Below are 16,967 nucleotides of genomic sequence, written 5' to 3'. Positions count from 1 at the left end.
ATAACCTGCCCAAATATTTCATAAAAGTGATCACTTGAGCCAGACAAGACTGACACTGAATCAGTGTAAATCACTAAGAACCACCAGGGATGCTCTCGTATAAGGGAAGACTTCACACCGGATGAGCAAACAGGGTGGAGTCACTCTCACCTACTGTGACACAACTAACCAAGTAATAGTATGTCAACTCAAACTATCTGAAATTAGCTTTGTTTATTTTTTTATTTTAAATTAGCTTTTTTTTTTAAGATTCCAAAGAAGCAAGCAGAGCATATGCTTCTCAAATAACTCCACCCAAATTAATTTGACTTAATATTCTGCACCTAGCATTTAAAGGTAATGAAAAAACATAGGAGACATAATAAATTCTGAAACTTTTCTATGAATCAAAAATGAACAATAACAGGTCTAATTTCAACTTGTAATATACTACCCCCCGCCCACCACACACACACAACCAATAATATGTTGCAGTAATTTATGATGTATACAAGAAGTTTACATGACTATCTCAAGTCTGGGAATTAACCCTAATTAAGAGAAATGTTATTAACTTCTTTAAGTAAAAATTCTAAGAAACAATCTATAATCATTTTCTATTTCCTATCTTGTAAATTGCTACTGTTAAGTTGGTGATGACTCTACCACAAATTAGTTTCAATTCTGCTGGATCTGTTGCTAAAAATTAGTTTGGCATAATGTCCTTATGTCTTCAGATATACAAGATGACAGTTTTTCACAGATTAATTTCTTTTAATGATAAAATACTTAATTTACCTGAAATGGTTTCTGGTAGATTTCTTCCATTGCAAGTCTGCCGTATTCTGTAAATAACTATCAAATCAAATTATTTAAAATAATGCCCCCAAAGACGCTGAAAGAAGACATTTGTAAAGCTGTTCTATATCGGACCACTAGATGTCAGGGCCTTTAAAATCACTTGAAAGCCAAGTATTTAATTTTTTAAGACCAAGTATGCATTAAAATTTATTTTAGTTAAGTCATATATCTGTTTAAAATCATGTAATAATCAATCTTCTTACAATATTATAGATTCTTGGTGTAAAGTAACAATAAAGTAGGAATTGGCACACATTCTTTGAGACATACATACTTGCAAGTGTTGAAGATCATCTTCCTGAATATTTTGAGACAAATTATATACCTGTTAAAACAGAATTTGATTTTCATTAGGCTTTAGTTTGAATACCCAGCTGTGTATAACTTTACTTATGGAAATGAAGGCTATTTTATACCTGAACACATATGAATGACTCAGTCATTATCTTAACTGGTGGTCCTCGAGAAGGATTTCTTTTTCCCTAACTACAAAACATTCAGGGGGGAGCAGTAGTGGTAAACTGTAAAAATCATGACTACATGCACACGGGGCCAAGAGAGCAGCAGACATTTTTTACAGTATATGTAGTATACTTATGTTGTATGTTTACATACTTACACTTATGTAGTAAGTTTCTTTAATGTTACACCATGATCTTTTTTTTAAGTATAGGGTTTCCCCAACTATTTTTCTAAGTCAATGAATGTGAGGGGCATAGTTCTACAAAGATCAAACTCCTCCTTGGAGCATTCAAAATATATAGTTTATAGTTACTCATGGGTGCCTCAGCTACCATTGACTCTAATATGATTATCTTTTTACTTAAGCAAACTCAGTCTAAATAACGAAAATTTTACCAGACTGTAGTAGCTGTTTAAAAACACACACACACACACACAAAAAACAGTAGGTGGCACTCTTGCCCTTTTCACAAATTTTTAGGAGGCTTTCCAAGCCACACAGATCAGAGCTGATAATGGTAAGTTAGGTAAGTAAGTATAAATATCAAATAGGCTAAGTTTTCAAACTGAATACAATGACATATAATTTCTTGTATGCTTCAGTCGTGTCCGATTCTGTGTGATCTTATGGACTGAAGCTGCCAGGCTCTTCTGTTCATGGGATTCTTCAGGCAAGAATATACTGGAGTGGATGGCCATGTCCTCTCCAGGGGATCTTCCTAACCCGGGGATTGAATCCGGATCTCCTGCACTGCAGGCAGATTCTTTACCATATGAGCCACCAGGGAAGGTCTTATAATTTCTGAAGTATGTGTCTTTGGTTGGATTTTTTTTTGCCTGTTTGAAAGAACCCCCATTATATCGAAAAAAATCTAAAAAACTTAAATACTAATTGATTATATTTGAAAAGTAGTTTTTCAAAAGAATTATGATATATTATACATTTTTACAGCTTCTTTATTTGAAAATTACTAATGTTTTTGCACATATTTTTGAAGGAATGTGAAAAATGCAGTTATCAAAAACAAAATTTTAGAACTAGAAGGAGCACTGAAGGAGCATCTGACCCTAACTTTGTATTGTCCATGGGTAAAACTGAGATCCTTTGGGTCCAGTTTGGGTCCAGAATTCTGTTTACTGAAAAACATGGAGAACTCATGGCTCCTGACCCTTTTTCTCTCCTCAGTCCCCAAGTCTGGGGAAGGCGCGTTCAGCAGTCCATTGGGAGATGGACCAATGTGACCTGGCATTCTGGAAGTGGAATGGTTTGGGTGGAGGCAGGGGAAAGGTGAGAAGAACTGGGTTTGAGACCTAATATCTGTGGAGCATCACTCAGGGTACCTTCTGAAACCATTAAACCCTAGAATGGAGCAGCAAGTACTTCATCCATGCAGAATTTTAGAGGCTTTGCGAAAATTCTGGAAAGTGCCACTGGCCAGTGGAAATTAAAGGGATGTGTCTTGGGACTGGAGCTGTGCTTAGGGAAGAGAATGAACAGTCAGACTTGACTACCTACCCACCATGCAGGCTTCTGAGTGGATGCGGACAGCACCCCAGTGCCCCAAAAGTCCATCATTAGGGATTGCTCCTTTTTCTGAGAGGGGCATGAAGGGCATGTGGAGAAGGAAATGGCAACCCTCTCCAGTATTCTTGCCTGGAGAATTCCATGAACAGAGGAACCTGCCAGGCTACAGACCATGGGGTCACAAAGGGTCAGACACAACTGAGTGACTATCACTCACTCAAGTACTCGAAAGAAAGAGAAACTGGAGAGAAGATTCACTAGGTCCAGTCCTTCTCAATCAGATCTTTTAAGAGACCACCTAGGCCACCAAAGGAGAAAAGTAGTAGGTGTCCATAGTTACAGCCTCTGCTGAGAAATAACATATCTAAGAAAATAGGGTTACTCCAAATACAGAACAATCTATTCTAACCGCAAGAAAGTGACGATCCAACTTAATCACTTGGAGGTCACGAAAATAAACAGTCGCTATAAGCCAGCAAACTTAAAATGATTTTCTCAGCTAATTCCAAACAGGTACTTAAAAAGGAATTAATGATTGAGGTGATTAAACTCTATTTAAACTTAAAAACTGAGAGCATAACCAACCTATTCTCACTGATATGGGCCTTAGCATTTAGAAAATAGGCCCAGATCCTTTCATTGTCAGGGCCAGGTTATAAACAGCAAAGAGAAAAGATTTGTTTACTGTAGATCATTAGTACTTAGTATACCATGCTGTACTTAGCATACCACACTGTACTTAACAAGATGCTCAACAATTATTTTTTTAAAAAATAAATGACAAAGGGATCAATCTGTCATTAGCCTATCAATCATATAACTTATGTAATAAGGAACGACAGAAATCTGGCCTCAAGAATCAGGAAAGCAGCAGTAATAAAAAATAACTTCAGGGACTTCCCTGCAAGTTCAGTGATTAAGACTCTGTGCTCCCAAGGTAGGGGGAATGGGTTTGATCCCTGGTTAGGGAACTAAGATCCCACATGCCGGTGAGCGCAGCCTTAAAAACAACAAAAAATTAACCTTTTTGATTATTTAGTTGACAAAGCGCTTTGTTATGCATTATCGCATTTGGATTTCATTTCTGACTGCACACAAAAGCACATTATGAGACAATTAAGCACAGTAAGAATTCTCATTTTACAATAAGAAAGTGGCTTTAAGTTGTCCAAATTTAGGCTTCTCACTATCATAAAGTTAAATAAACAACAGAACACCACGGTATAAGTTTTAGGACAGAGAGCTTATAATTTAAAGCAAGCCAGAGAGTCAGCTAATCTGAAGGGCTATAATGTGATAATACAAACACAAAGATGTGGCTTCTGGTTGCCTCAGGAAAATGGCAGTTGTGCCACCCTGTAAGATCGGAGGGGAAAAAAGTAGAACAAATTGGAAAAGAGAGATTCTGAGGGCCCCAAATAACATCAGTTTGTAGAGACAGATATCTCCACCCCTATAATAAAAAGAAGCCCCTTTTCTTTTATCTCAAAGTAATATCCAAAAGTTGTTTCCACTAACAGCTAGAAACTTTGAACTAAGGAAGGAGAAGGGAACTTTAAAGGAGACTAGTCATACATTCCAGATGCTAATGGAAAGTACAAAAACCAAGACACTGTGACAGTATCGTCTATGATCTGTCATCAGTAAGAAATATTTCTTATCTCAGGAGAAGCACATACTTTTTAAAATATTTGCAAAGATGTATCTTGAAACATCATCACCAGCTGGACCTAACCACCATACTTCAATAATTCTTTTTTCAGCCTTAGAAGTATCAACCACAGATAAGCTCATAAAAGGGAAAGTAAAAAAATACAAAATAACCTGTGGTGGTTTAATTCCGTCCAATCAGTTTAAATTATACAGGAAAAAGATGGCCTAGCTCAAAGAGACTAGAACTTGACACAACACCAAACATAACCAGGGTATAGCATAAGTGAAAATATGAAAGAATTTTACTCCTTTCTAAGTGAAACAGGTGCTATCCTAGATTATATAAACATCACTTAGGTTTCCTAAATTAAATATGAATTAATTATTATGCCTCTACCTCCATTCATTCAAATAATCAAGTACTAGTTGCCACGCACATCGAGTAGAAAACTAAATTTAATTATTTGGTTTTGCTGTTTGGTTGATTTAGCCAAAAAATAAAAATATACTCTACATTTTACTGTATCTGGCAGCCACAGTATCAACTGAATATCCTTGAATTCGATTAAGGAGAACATACAATAATATATATTCTTTTTAAAAAAAAGCATTGATGCTACAACAAAAAATCAAAGGCATTGGCGATTGGTTCGCTGCTTCTGGTAAGCACTTAAAAGTATGAATCTCACATTGTAAGCCAGGACAGCAAGCACAGAAACGTACGTGAGCAGTAGGAAATGTAAACAGTTTCTCTCATTTTAATCCTTCTTTTCTTCAATCAAATGGCATTCTGAGGAAGAGCAAAGGTATCAGAGCTATGTGAACTGGTCATGCTGGAGCACCCCTGAGTCTCACCTGAACAGAACTAGTCATAGTGCTCAGAGCAAACACCGTGGCACAATCCTTGATAGTTGACTGGCTATCAAAGGCACCCTGGGTATCCATTAGCAGCACAGCCACCTAGGAATTTAAAAGTTTGAAGTACTAAGTAAAAACTCACCAACAGCAATTTGCAAAAGTCAAATATAAAATGGTTACTATAAAAACCAGTAATTAAGTCAAGAAAAGTACATATCTCACACATTTTGACATAATAATCCACATGTTTAAGTTATCAAATAATAAGATAACAGTTCTGTGTTGGTTTGCTCAAGAAATATGGAAGAAAAAATAGTAAAAAAAAAAAAAAAAACTATAAAAAGAATTTTACTTTTGTTCCATTAGGTCTCTCGATCACAAATACTTCATTCCAGACTTGTATGCCTGTAGTTTCTCTTTCGCAACCACCTCGCCATGTAAACCCAGTCAATGGTTCATTGTTTCCACCAATCCAACTCTGAGAATCCTATTGAAATCAAGCATAAATATAAAATAAAACACACAAAAATAAGAACTCTAAAGAAATGTAGGAAGTCACCCATTCTTCACAACACTGTAAAACAACTACACTTCAATAAAAATTTGAGGAAAAAAAGAAATCACCCACTCCTTATTTTATAGATAAGGACAGTATATCCAGAGAGATAAAATATACTGCTAACATTACACAAGTAGTTACAAAAACAGTCCCAAATCCCACATCCCTCACAGAGATGTGGTCTTCCTCCAAACCTGAACCTTCTCAAATCTGCTCACATTTGCACTGTAGGCTTCTAGATAAGTGGGGTCACACCCACTTTTCCCACTTTGGAAAGACTTCCTATGTTCAAAATCATAAAAATACCAGCTATTTTGACACCTCCTTCTACAAAACTAAGTTCCAGACAGAATGACTGTCAAAACAGCACTGCTCTCTTAGAATAGCTTATACTAAAATGTTTTCACACTGCCTTAATCTTCTCTTTAAAAAACATCAACTTTAAAAATAACCACAAGACTTGTATAAAATCTGATTCAAACAATCCAACTCTAAGTCTTTTTCAAAACAAAAAGGGAAATCTGAATCCAGACTGGGTATTGTATTAGATGGTGCTAAGTTGGGATAAAGATGATTGTGTGATGTAATAATGGCTTTGAGGTTGCAATAATAAAGTCTTATCTAGTTAAAATAAACAAATAAGTAAAAGGGCAGAGAGGAAAACAGATGAAACAAGACCAGGAAAATGTTGGTGGGTACACTGGGGTTTGTTATACTCTACTATTTTGGGGTATGTTTAAACTTTTCTATAATAAAATGTTTTAGCACATACATTACAGGACTAAACTGTTTTGATATTATAAAATTATATGAAATTTAATATACCATAAGCTAATTTATCTAGAAAATTAAATATGGAATATAATAAATGAGTTAACTTTGACACATATTAAGAGCCCTCTACTTTAAGTATTTTTAAAGCCCATATACCCTTTTCTCAAAGTACCTCACCTCACAGGAAAAATTCCTTTGTTTCAGAAATAATTCTAATATATAGTAATATGTAATATATATGCTACATATAATATATATAATAATATATAATAATTCTATATAGTCCAAAATAGATAACAAAGCTCCAATTAGGGGTGGAGAAAGATGTGTAAGGTAGCCTTAATGAGGAAAAGGTGGGAGAAAAAAGTGCTGCCCAAATTATCACTACTTAATGTGAAGATCAATCTTAAACATCCGTGGGCTTCCCTGGTGGCTCAGATGGTAAAACACAAACCATCTATAATTATTATTCCACAAAACTCCAACCCCAGTAGGTTACCAATCCTATCACTTACAAAATTCTCTTGGACTCTCTTCTTCACTTTCAGTATCTTCAACTTAAGACCCTCATCCTCTGTTGGTCACAAGGCTGATACATGGTACAACTCTATTAATACTATATACTACAGACTTGCGCTTCAAGAAGCACCCTTCACAGGGATCAGAGGATTAACAGCATACTCTGCTGCTGCTGCTGCTGCTAAGTCGCTTCAGTCGTGTTCGACTCTGTGCGACCCCACAGACGACAGCCCACCAGGCTCCGCCGTCCCTGGGATTCTCCAGGCAAGAACACTGGAGTGGGTTGCCATTTTCTTCTTCAATGCATGAAAGTGAAAAATGAAAGTGAAGTCTCTCAGTCGTGTCTGACTCTTCGTGACCCCATGGACTGCAGCCCACCAGGCTCCTCCATCCATGGGATTCTCCAGGCAAGAGTACTGGAGTGGGTTGTCATTGCCTTCTCCTAACTGTACACCCGAGATAAGCCCAATTATGGTCTTGCGCTAACTATACTTTTTAGATGCTCCCTGTTGTACCCTCCAACCCATCCTTCCCAACTGTCACTTAATGTTCTCAACAAGAAATCTAAAATCATGCCATGATCCCGTTAAAAAGCCATCTGTGGCTCCCCATTTCTTTACAGGACTATCTGGAGACCCGTTGTATACAATCCACCTTTATTTACATTCCCTATCTCCGCTCCTAAAGTCCCCCCAACACACACACCTGTTCCAGTTTGTCCCACAACAAAAAAGGTCAATATTCCCAAATACATAGGTTGCTTAGCATCTCTATACCTTTGTTCCATCTGCTCTCATCTTAGACTGAGCGGGTGGTCAAGAAAAGAAACTCCAACTTTTCTGAACTCTTAAAGCATATTACTGACACTTCAGGTGGTTCCCTTTAAATGGCTTTGCACTGCAGTTCTTGTGCAAGTATTTAGAGCACAGGCCATAAACTCCATCTGATTTACAAAACTGTTTCTACCGAAGTGCCTTCCTTATTCGGGGCTCTCACACATAGTATCTCATTCCCCAACAATGTCAAAGTGATGTTTAATCTATACAAGTAATTTAAAAGAATCTATCCTATTAGAGAAATCTAGTTTTATTCTACATATTACTTTTTACTTACTTAAATTTTTTCCCTATCTCTTCTATGAGAATTTAAGTTCCATGAAGAAAAAAAGTTTTGTCATTTCTTTCCTCTCAAAGCACAGGGTAGTATTCCCAGAACATAGTATAGTGCCTGGTTTGCAGTAAGCACTCAAAATACCTGCTCAATAAATACATTAAATTTTTTAAATTATTAAATTTCAACATGTTCCCTTTTGCACATGGGTAAGAGAGATGGAAGAAATAAAATCCTTTCAATCACTGCTAGAAACAATACAGGAATAAGAGAGTACAACTAAGTTTTAAAAAGTACAGATGAGTGAAATCATAGGCTAAGTAAGATGCTTGTTAACCTATCTCCAATAGAAACTTTAAAAAGAAATGGTGTCTCACTAAAAAAAGATGTACTAACTATATCTCTTCTTAGTTTACCCTGTAATGAAAACGTTTACTAAACTGCTATTGTCACTAAGTCGCCCAACTCTTTGTGAACCCATCCACTACAGCGTATCAGGTTTTCCTGTCCGTCACTATCTCCTGGACTTTGCTCAAACTCCTGTCATTGGGCTGGTGATGCCTTTCAAACATCTCATCCTCTGTTGCCCACTTCTCCTCCTGCTCTCAGTCTTTCCCAGCATCAGAGTCTTTTCCAATGAGTCAGCTCTTCACATCAGATGGCCAAAGTACTGGAGCTCCAGCTTCACCATCAGTTCTTCAATGAACGTTCAGGGTTGATCTCTAGGATTAACTGGTTTGACTCCTTGCTCTTCAAGGGACTCTCAAGAGTCTTCTCCATCACCACAGTTCGAAAGCATCAATTCTTCCGCGCTCAGCCTTCTTTATGGCCCAATTCACATATACATGACTACTGTAAATGACTACTGGAAAAATCATGTGTGTGTTAGTCGTGTCCGACTCTTTTGTGACCCCACGGACTGTAGCCCACCAGGCTCCTCTGTCCATGTAATTCTCCAGGCAAGAATACTGTAGTGGGTTACCATTTCCCCTCTAGGGTATCTTCCCAACCCAGGGATCAAACCTGGGTCTCCTGCACTGCCGGCAGTTCCTTTACCGTTTGAGCCACCACAAGTTTGACTATATGGACCTTTGTCGGCAAAGTGATGTCTCTGTTTTTTAAAACGCTATATAGGTTTGTCATAGCTTTCCTTCCAAAGAGCAAGCATGTTTTAATTTCTTGGCTGCAATCACCATCTGCAGTGATTTTGGAGCCCAAGAAAATAAAAGTCTGTCAAAATTTCCACTTTTTCCCTATCTATCTGCCATGAAGTGATGGGACTGGATGCCATGATTTACTTTTTTGAATGTTAAGTTTTAAGCCAGCTTTTTAACTCTTCTCTTTCACCCTCAGCAAGACGCTCTTTAGTTCCTCTTAGCTTTCTGTCATTAGAATGATATCATCTGCATATCTGAAGTTGTTGATATTTCTCCCGGCAATCTTGATTCTAGCTTGTGCTTCCTTTAGCCTGGCATTTCGTATGCTGCACTCTGAGTAGAAGTTAAATAAGCAGGGTGACAATATACAGCCTTGACATATTCCTTCCCTAATTTTGAACTGGTCCATTAGTCCACATCCAGTTCTGTTGTTTCTTGACCTGTACACAGGTTTCTCAGGAGGCAGGTAAAGTGGTCTGGTATTCCCACCTCGTTAAGAATTTTCCAGAGTTTGTTGTGATACACACAGTAAAAAGCTTTAGTGTAGTCAATGAAGCAGAAGTACTAAATTGATCAGTCAATAAAAGAATGAGAGAAAAGGTAAATCAGAGAACCTAGCTAATTAAAACCAGTTAAGTTTGACATTTCAAAACATGAAATTAAGAAGTTTTGTTATTTCTCTAACATACTGAACACTGGTAAATTTAATATATTCATTCAACAAATATTTATTTAACCCCTACTGTGTGCCAGCCACTGTTCTAGGTTCAAGGGATAGAGCAGTGAAAAAGAACAAACATCTCTGCCCTCAGGAGCATGCTCATGAATTCGAGAAGGTGCCTTGCTCATAACAGATACTACCTGCTGTCATAAGTGAGTAGAAGCAAACTTAAGAACTTGAAAAACAGTAACCTGATACCATTTATTAATACAGGGACAAAAACTAAAAATTTCAAAAATTATCTTAATCCTCCAGTTAAAAAAAAAAAAAGCTTACTGAATCAGTCCCAGTTGCAAAAGGCATCTCAGCTGAAAAGACTTGAACTTTGAATGTAGTCAAATATTATAGTGAATAAACAGAAATCCTTGCCAGAAAGACTCGCCAATATAATTATCAACAATAAAGAACCACTACCTGCTCTAAACAATAAGAAACAAATTCTTATTTGACCATAGGAAAGATAACATTCTCTAGCAACAGAGTGAAACAAAAGCTAGGTAAATTTGCACGTTGAGCTGGTGGTCCAGCCAGGTCTCCTAACTTCAACAATGGGCAGGCCAGAAGATAAAGGTGCATTGAGAAGCCATAACAACTCAACACAGCTGTAAGGAAAATGGACAGAAGGATGAAATTAAAGAACCAAGTAACTGTACAATGAAAGAGTAGATCCTTCTGAGCTATGATGCATTCCCTATAAAAACATAACAGATAAAAATCTTAACCTGTATAAACTAGTACCTAATTTAGGAGGTAGGTTATTAACACCAAACACCCAAATGATAGAATAAGCTAATATTAACATTCTGACCACCAAGCATAACTTCAGAGTTTTCATTTGAATATGTAAGAATACTCTGCAAGTCCTAGAGCCAATTAAGAAACATTAGACTTTTAAAACAATTCTAAAACTATCTAACATCTTACCCATCTCCTCATCCAACTCTTCCCTTTCGGGGCTGGACAGAGAGAGAACATAATGACTGACCTAAGTCACAAGCTCAGACAAAGGACAACTATATCAACTTATCTACATGCTAAAGAATAAATTTAAATAATCTTTTTTTCTTATGATTCTGGTTAAAAGGTGACCTTGACCTAGAAGACATGCTTAGTAAAATAAGCCAGACACAAAATAACAAAATTGTATGATTATACATACATGAAATATCTAGAGTAGTTATACTCATAGAGACAGAAAGTGGAAAAGCAGTTATCAGGGGCTGGAGGAAAGGGAAGAAAGAGTTTATTGTGCACAGAGCTTCAGTCTGGGAAAATGAAAAAGTTCTAGACGTGTACTGGTGGTGGTGACTGCACAGTAATGTGAATGTTCTTAATGCCACTAAACTGCACACTTAAAAGTGACTAAAAAGGGAAATTGTTATGCATTTTTTAACCACAATTTCTCAAGTGTACTTAAGTGCTACTAGAACAGGAAAGGGAAAACACTTCTAGTTATTGATGTCTGGTGTTGAGATCTGATTTTATAGCATTCCACTGAACTTCCAGTCTCAGTGCTCCCATGTATAAAGCTAATGTAAAAAAGCATATCAGCCTCACAACAAGAAAAAAAGTTCAACATGAAAATCAATGACCTTTCTTTCTTTGATCAGAGAATCAAGGTCACAAGGCAAACTGCACACTGAACTCTGGAGAGGGGCAAATACAAAGAACTGCAAGTTGAAAGTCAGTTTACCAGAAGCAGAAACTGCTAGAGCAACCTGAAAAAACACTTAAAGTAATATGGACAAACTGCTGGAAGCGAAAGGTGAACTAGCTTGAGACCTAAGAGCTCCTGGGGAGGTTCATCCACAAGAAGTTCCCTGAGGTTCTCGCTTTCTGTTTGTTTTGGCCCTGCCACGTGGTTTGCGGAATCTTAAGTTTCTCGACCAGGGATTGAACCCAAGCTGTGGCAGTGAAAGCGCTGAGCCCTAACCACTGGACCACCAGGGAATTCCCTGCAACCATTTTCAAACACACACAGGGGCAAGTAAGCACTGAGAGCAGTCCCTATTAACAAAGGCCAGCCCTTCAAGGCAAACTACCTGATCAGAGCTTTATCTAACCCTAGAAAGTTCAGTTCATCAACTCCAGTTCCCTCTAGCCTTCCTGCTCCAAGTAAAGGGAGAAAACAATTTGCTAAGGCTGAGAACATTTCTGAAGGTCACAGCCCAGGGACTCAGGTCCACTTACAAAACTGAGATTTAATCATAAAATGATAAAGCTCTCCTCACGCACACACATTACCACATCACTCAGTGGATTACAACCGACAAAGTAGCAAGACACAGATTCTATTTATGGAGTTCTCAGAGAAACCCAAGGACAATGGAGGGGGGGAGAGAATACTGAAGTCTCTGGGATCTAAAGTGGCAGAAAACATTAAACAATCTCTGGGCTAGAACTAGATTAACATAAAACTTCACAGTAAAAGCTTAACTCTCAGTTCCTATTTTCTGATAGTTCATGTCTGATAAGTATAAGCCATGTCAAAAGGTGAGGAAAAACAGACTGATGAGACAAAGCAACCATAAGAATCAAACTCAGGTATGATGCAGATTTTGAAATATTAGACAGGAAATTTAAAGTAAGTAAGGTAAATATCATAAAAGCTCTAATTTTAAAAAGTGGAAACTGTGAAAAACAAGTAATGGAAGCAGAGAGATGGAAACTCTAAGAATCAAAAGAAAATGCTAGATAGAAAAAATACTATTATAGAAATAAAGAATATCTTTAATATACCTGGGCTTCCCTTGTAGCTCAGCTGGTAAAGAATCCATTTGCAATGCGGAGACCTGGGTTCAATCCCTGGGTTGGGAAAATCCGCTGGAGAAGGGAAATGCTACCCACTCCAGTATTCTGGCCTTGAGAACTCCATGGACTGTATAGTCCCTGGGGTCACAAAGAGTCGGACATGACTGAGCAACTTTCACTTTTAATATACTTATCCACAGACTGGACACATCAACAAAAGAATCAGTGAACATAAGCATGTATCAACAGAAACTTCCCAAACTGAAATGCATAGACAAAAAAGGATAAGAATAACAAAGGAGACTATTCAAGAACTGTGGGACAACTGCAAAAAGGTGTAAATAGGTATGGCTTCCCTGGTGGCTCAGTGGTAAAGAATCTGCTTGCAGTGCAGGCGATGTGGGTTCGATCCCTGGGTGGGGAAGGTCTTCTGGAGGAGGAGATGGCAACCCACTCCAGTATTCTTGCCTGGAAAAGCCCATGGACAGAGGAGCCTGGTGGGCTATAGTCCATGGGGTCATAAAGAGTCGGACATGACTGAGTGACTAAACCAGTAAATAGGTATAATGGGAATACAAGAAGGAGGGGAAAAGGCATAAAAGAAACACCAGAAGTAATCAATTCAGTTCAGTCACTCAGTCTTGTCTGACTCTGCCACCCCATTGACTGCAACACACCAGGCTTCCCTGCCTATCACCAACTCCTGGAGCTTGCTCAAACTCATGTCCATTGAGTTGGTGATGCCATCCAATCATCTCATCCTCTGTCAGCCCCTTCTCCTCCTGCCTTCAATCTTTCCCAGGATCAGGGTCTTTTCAAATAAATCAGTTCTTCACACCAGTGGCCAAAGTATTGAAGTTTTAGCTTCAGCATCAGTCCTTCCAATGAATATTCAGGACTGATTTCCTTTAGGATTGACTGGTTGGATCTCCATGCAGGCCAAGGGATTCTCAAGAGTCGTCCCCAACACCACAGTTCAAAAGCATCAATTCTTCGGTGCTCAGCTTTCTTTATAGTCCAACTCTCACATCCACACATGACTACTGGAAAAAACATAGCTTTGACTAGACAGACCTTTGTCAGCAAAGTAGTATCTCTGCCTTTTAACATGCTGTCTAGATTGGTCATGACTTTTCTTCCAAGGAGCAAGTGTTTTCAATTTAATGGTAATAATGGCTGAGAATTTTCTGAAATTAATGACAAATACTAAAGAACAGATCTAAGACAATCAGATAACACCAAACAGGATAAATACCAAAAGATCTATACCAGGCATATCAGAGCCTAACTGAAAAATGACAAAGACTAAAAGGAAATCCCAAAAGAAAACAAAGACAAAAACACTTACAGGAACAAGGAACAATAAGAATCACTTTGGACTTCTCGTCTGAAACCATACAAACAGGAAGAGAATGGAATGAAATATGTCAAGTGTTAAAAGAAAAAAGCCACCAACCTAAAATTCTGTATCCAGTAAAGTTATCCTACAAAAGTGAAGGAGAAATAAATTCTCCCTTAGATAAAAAATGAAGGAGGTTGTCACCAGTACACCTGCCTTGCAAGAAATGTTAAAAGTTCTTCACAAAGAAAGAAAATAATACAGGCTGGAAACTCAGACATATACATAAAAGAATATCAGAGAAAGACAAGAAAATCTTTTATTCTTCTTTCTCTTAATTCATCTAATAGACAACAGTGTGTCCAAAGTGCTACTTGCAACAATGTATTAGGTGATTATGGTACATATAAAGAGGAAATTAAAAACATAAGGTATAGCAGGGAGGCAATGGAAATACTCTGTCATAAGGTACCCATACTACCCATAAAGCAGTACAGTAATATTCTAAAAGCAAACTTAGATCCGTTCTAAATGTATATTGCAAACTCCGGGCAATAGACTTTTTAATATTTAAATAAATATAATAGATACACTAAGCAAGAATAGAATGTGGAATCATATAAAATAGTCAATTAAAGCTAAAGAAGGCAGAAAAAGAGAATAAAAAAGAACCAACAAATATAACAAGTATCAATAATCACTTTAGACATGCATGATGAAGTAAACCAATTAAATGAAAGAAACTGTCACTGGATTAAAATTAAATCCAACTATTCGCTGTCCACAAAAAGTCCAGTTTAAACATAAAGAAAAGGAATGGAGAAAGATATACAATGCTAGTTGGCTTAAAGCTCAACATTCAGAAAACTAAGATCATGGTATCTGGTCCCATGACCTCATGGGAAATAGATGGGGAGACAGTGGAAACAGTGTCAGACTTTATTTTTTGGGGCTCCAAAATCACTGCAGATGGTGACTGAAGCCATGAAATTAAAGGACGCTTACTCCTTGGAAGGAAAGTTATGACCAACCTAGACAGCATATTAAAAAGCAGAGACATTACTTTGCCAACAAAGGTCCGTCTGGTCAAGGCTATGGTTTTTTTTCCAGTGGTCATGCATGTATGGATGTGAGAGTTGGACTGTGAAGAAAGCTGAGCACCAAAAAATTGATGCTTCTGAACTGTGGTGTTGAAGAAGACTCTTGAGAGTCCCTTGGACTGCAAGGAGATCCAACCAGTCCATCCTGAAGGAGATAGGTCCTGGGTGTTCATTGGAAGGACTGATGCTGAAGCTGAAACTCTAATACTTTGGCCACCTCATGCGAAGAGTTGACTCATTGGAAAAGACCCTGATGCTGTGAGGGGCTCGGGGCAGGAGGAGAAGGGGACAACAGAGGATGAGATGGTTGGATGGCATCACCGACTTGATGAGCATGAGTTTGAGTAAACTCTGGGAGTTTGTGATGGACAGGGAGGCCTGGCGTGCTGTGATTCATGGGGTCACAAAGAGTCAGACACGACTGACTGAACTGAACTGAACACTAATCAAATAAAACCTAGAGTAGCTACACTAATTTCAGACAGAGCTGACTTTAAGACAAGGAAATTATCAGGATAAAGAGTGGTAATACATAATGATAAAAGGAGTCATTTCTCTGGAAAAACTTGACAATCTTCAATGTATATGTGTTTAATAAGAAAGCATCAAAATGTATGAGGAAAAAACTGAATTCCAAGGAGAAACAAGAAAATCTGTTATTACACTTGGAGACTTCAACACCCCTCAATCAGGAATTGACGGATCCAGAAGACAAACTATCAGTTCCCTGATGGTACAGTTGGTAAAGAATCCGCCTGCAATGCAGGAGACCCTGGTTCAATTCCTGGGTGGGGAAGACCCACTGGAGAAGGGATAGGCTACCGACTCTAGTATTCTTGGGCTTCCTTTGTAGCTCAGCTGGTGAAGAATTCACCTGCTATGTGGGAGACCTGGGTTTGATAACTGGATTGGGAAGATCCCCTGAAGAAGGGAAAGGCTACCCACTCCAGTATTCTGGCCTGGAGAATTTCATGGACTACAGAGTCCATGGTTGCAAAGAGTCAAACACGACTGAGTGACTTTCACGTTCAAGGATACAGCTGAACTGAACAGCACCAACATTCACGCAGATCTAACTGATCTTAGAGATTCCTTCATCCAACAATGGAATACACATTCCTCTCAGTCTCATACAGAACATTCCCCCAAATAGAACCCTGGGTTTTAAAACACAACTTAAAATAAACCTTAAAGAACAGATCATACAAAGCATGCTCTCAGACCACAAATGAATTAAACTAGAGACCAATAATGTAAACAAAGCTGGAAAACCCCAAAATAAATAGTAGGAGTTTACATAACATACTTCTAAATAACACACGGGTCAAAAAAAATCCCAAGAGAAATTTTTAAGTATTTTGAACTAAATGAAAATGAGAAAAACAACTGATGAAAATATGTGAAATGCAGCGACAGCAATGATTAGAAAAGACTTTATAGAACTGGGTGCACATATTAGGAAAAATATCTAAAACCAAAACTAGAAGAATAATTTAACATAAAGAAGCAGAATAAAATTACAGCAGAAACCTTAATAACACTGAACACAAGAAAACAGGATATCAAGACAACAGGGAAAAAAAATAATCAAACCAAAGC

The 16,967-nt window shown here is 37.8% G+C and overlaps 1 protein-coding gene across 4 annotated transcripts in view; it reads right to left on the bottom strand.

The window, feature by feature from the left end:
• Positions 1-16,967, bottom strand: part of ATL2 (atlastin GTPase 2) — a 67,695-nt gene that overhangs the window by 11,243 nt on the left and 39,485 nt on the right. For all 4 annotated transcript variants that reach the window (XM_065929418.1, XM_065929421.1, XM_065929420.1 and 1 more), the window contains 4 exons: positions 5,691-5,825; positions 5,336-5,440; positions 1,115-1,165; positions 778-834 (listed from right to left, as the gene is read on the bottom strand). In XM_065929418.1, the coding sequence (XP_065785490.1) occupies positions 778-834; positions 1,115-1,165; positions 5,336-5,440; positions 5,691-5,825 (348 nt within the window). The remainder of the gene's footprint in view (positions 1-777; positions 835-1,114; positions 1,166-5,335; positions 5,441-5,690; positions 5,826-16,967) is intronic.

Source organism: Muntiacus reevesi, chromosome 3 (genome assembly GCF_963930625.1).
Source record: "Muntiacus reevesi chromosome 3, mMunRee1.1, whole genome shotgun sequence".
NCBI lineage: Eukaryota > Metazoa > Chordata > Mammalia > Artiodactyla > Cervidae > Muntiacus > Muntiacus reevesi.
The sequence above is the reverse complement of the archived record's forward strand: the minus strand, read 5'-3'. Positions and strand labels throughout refer to the sequence as shown.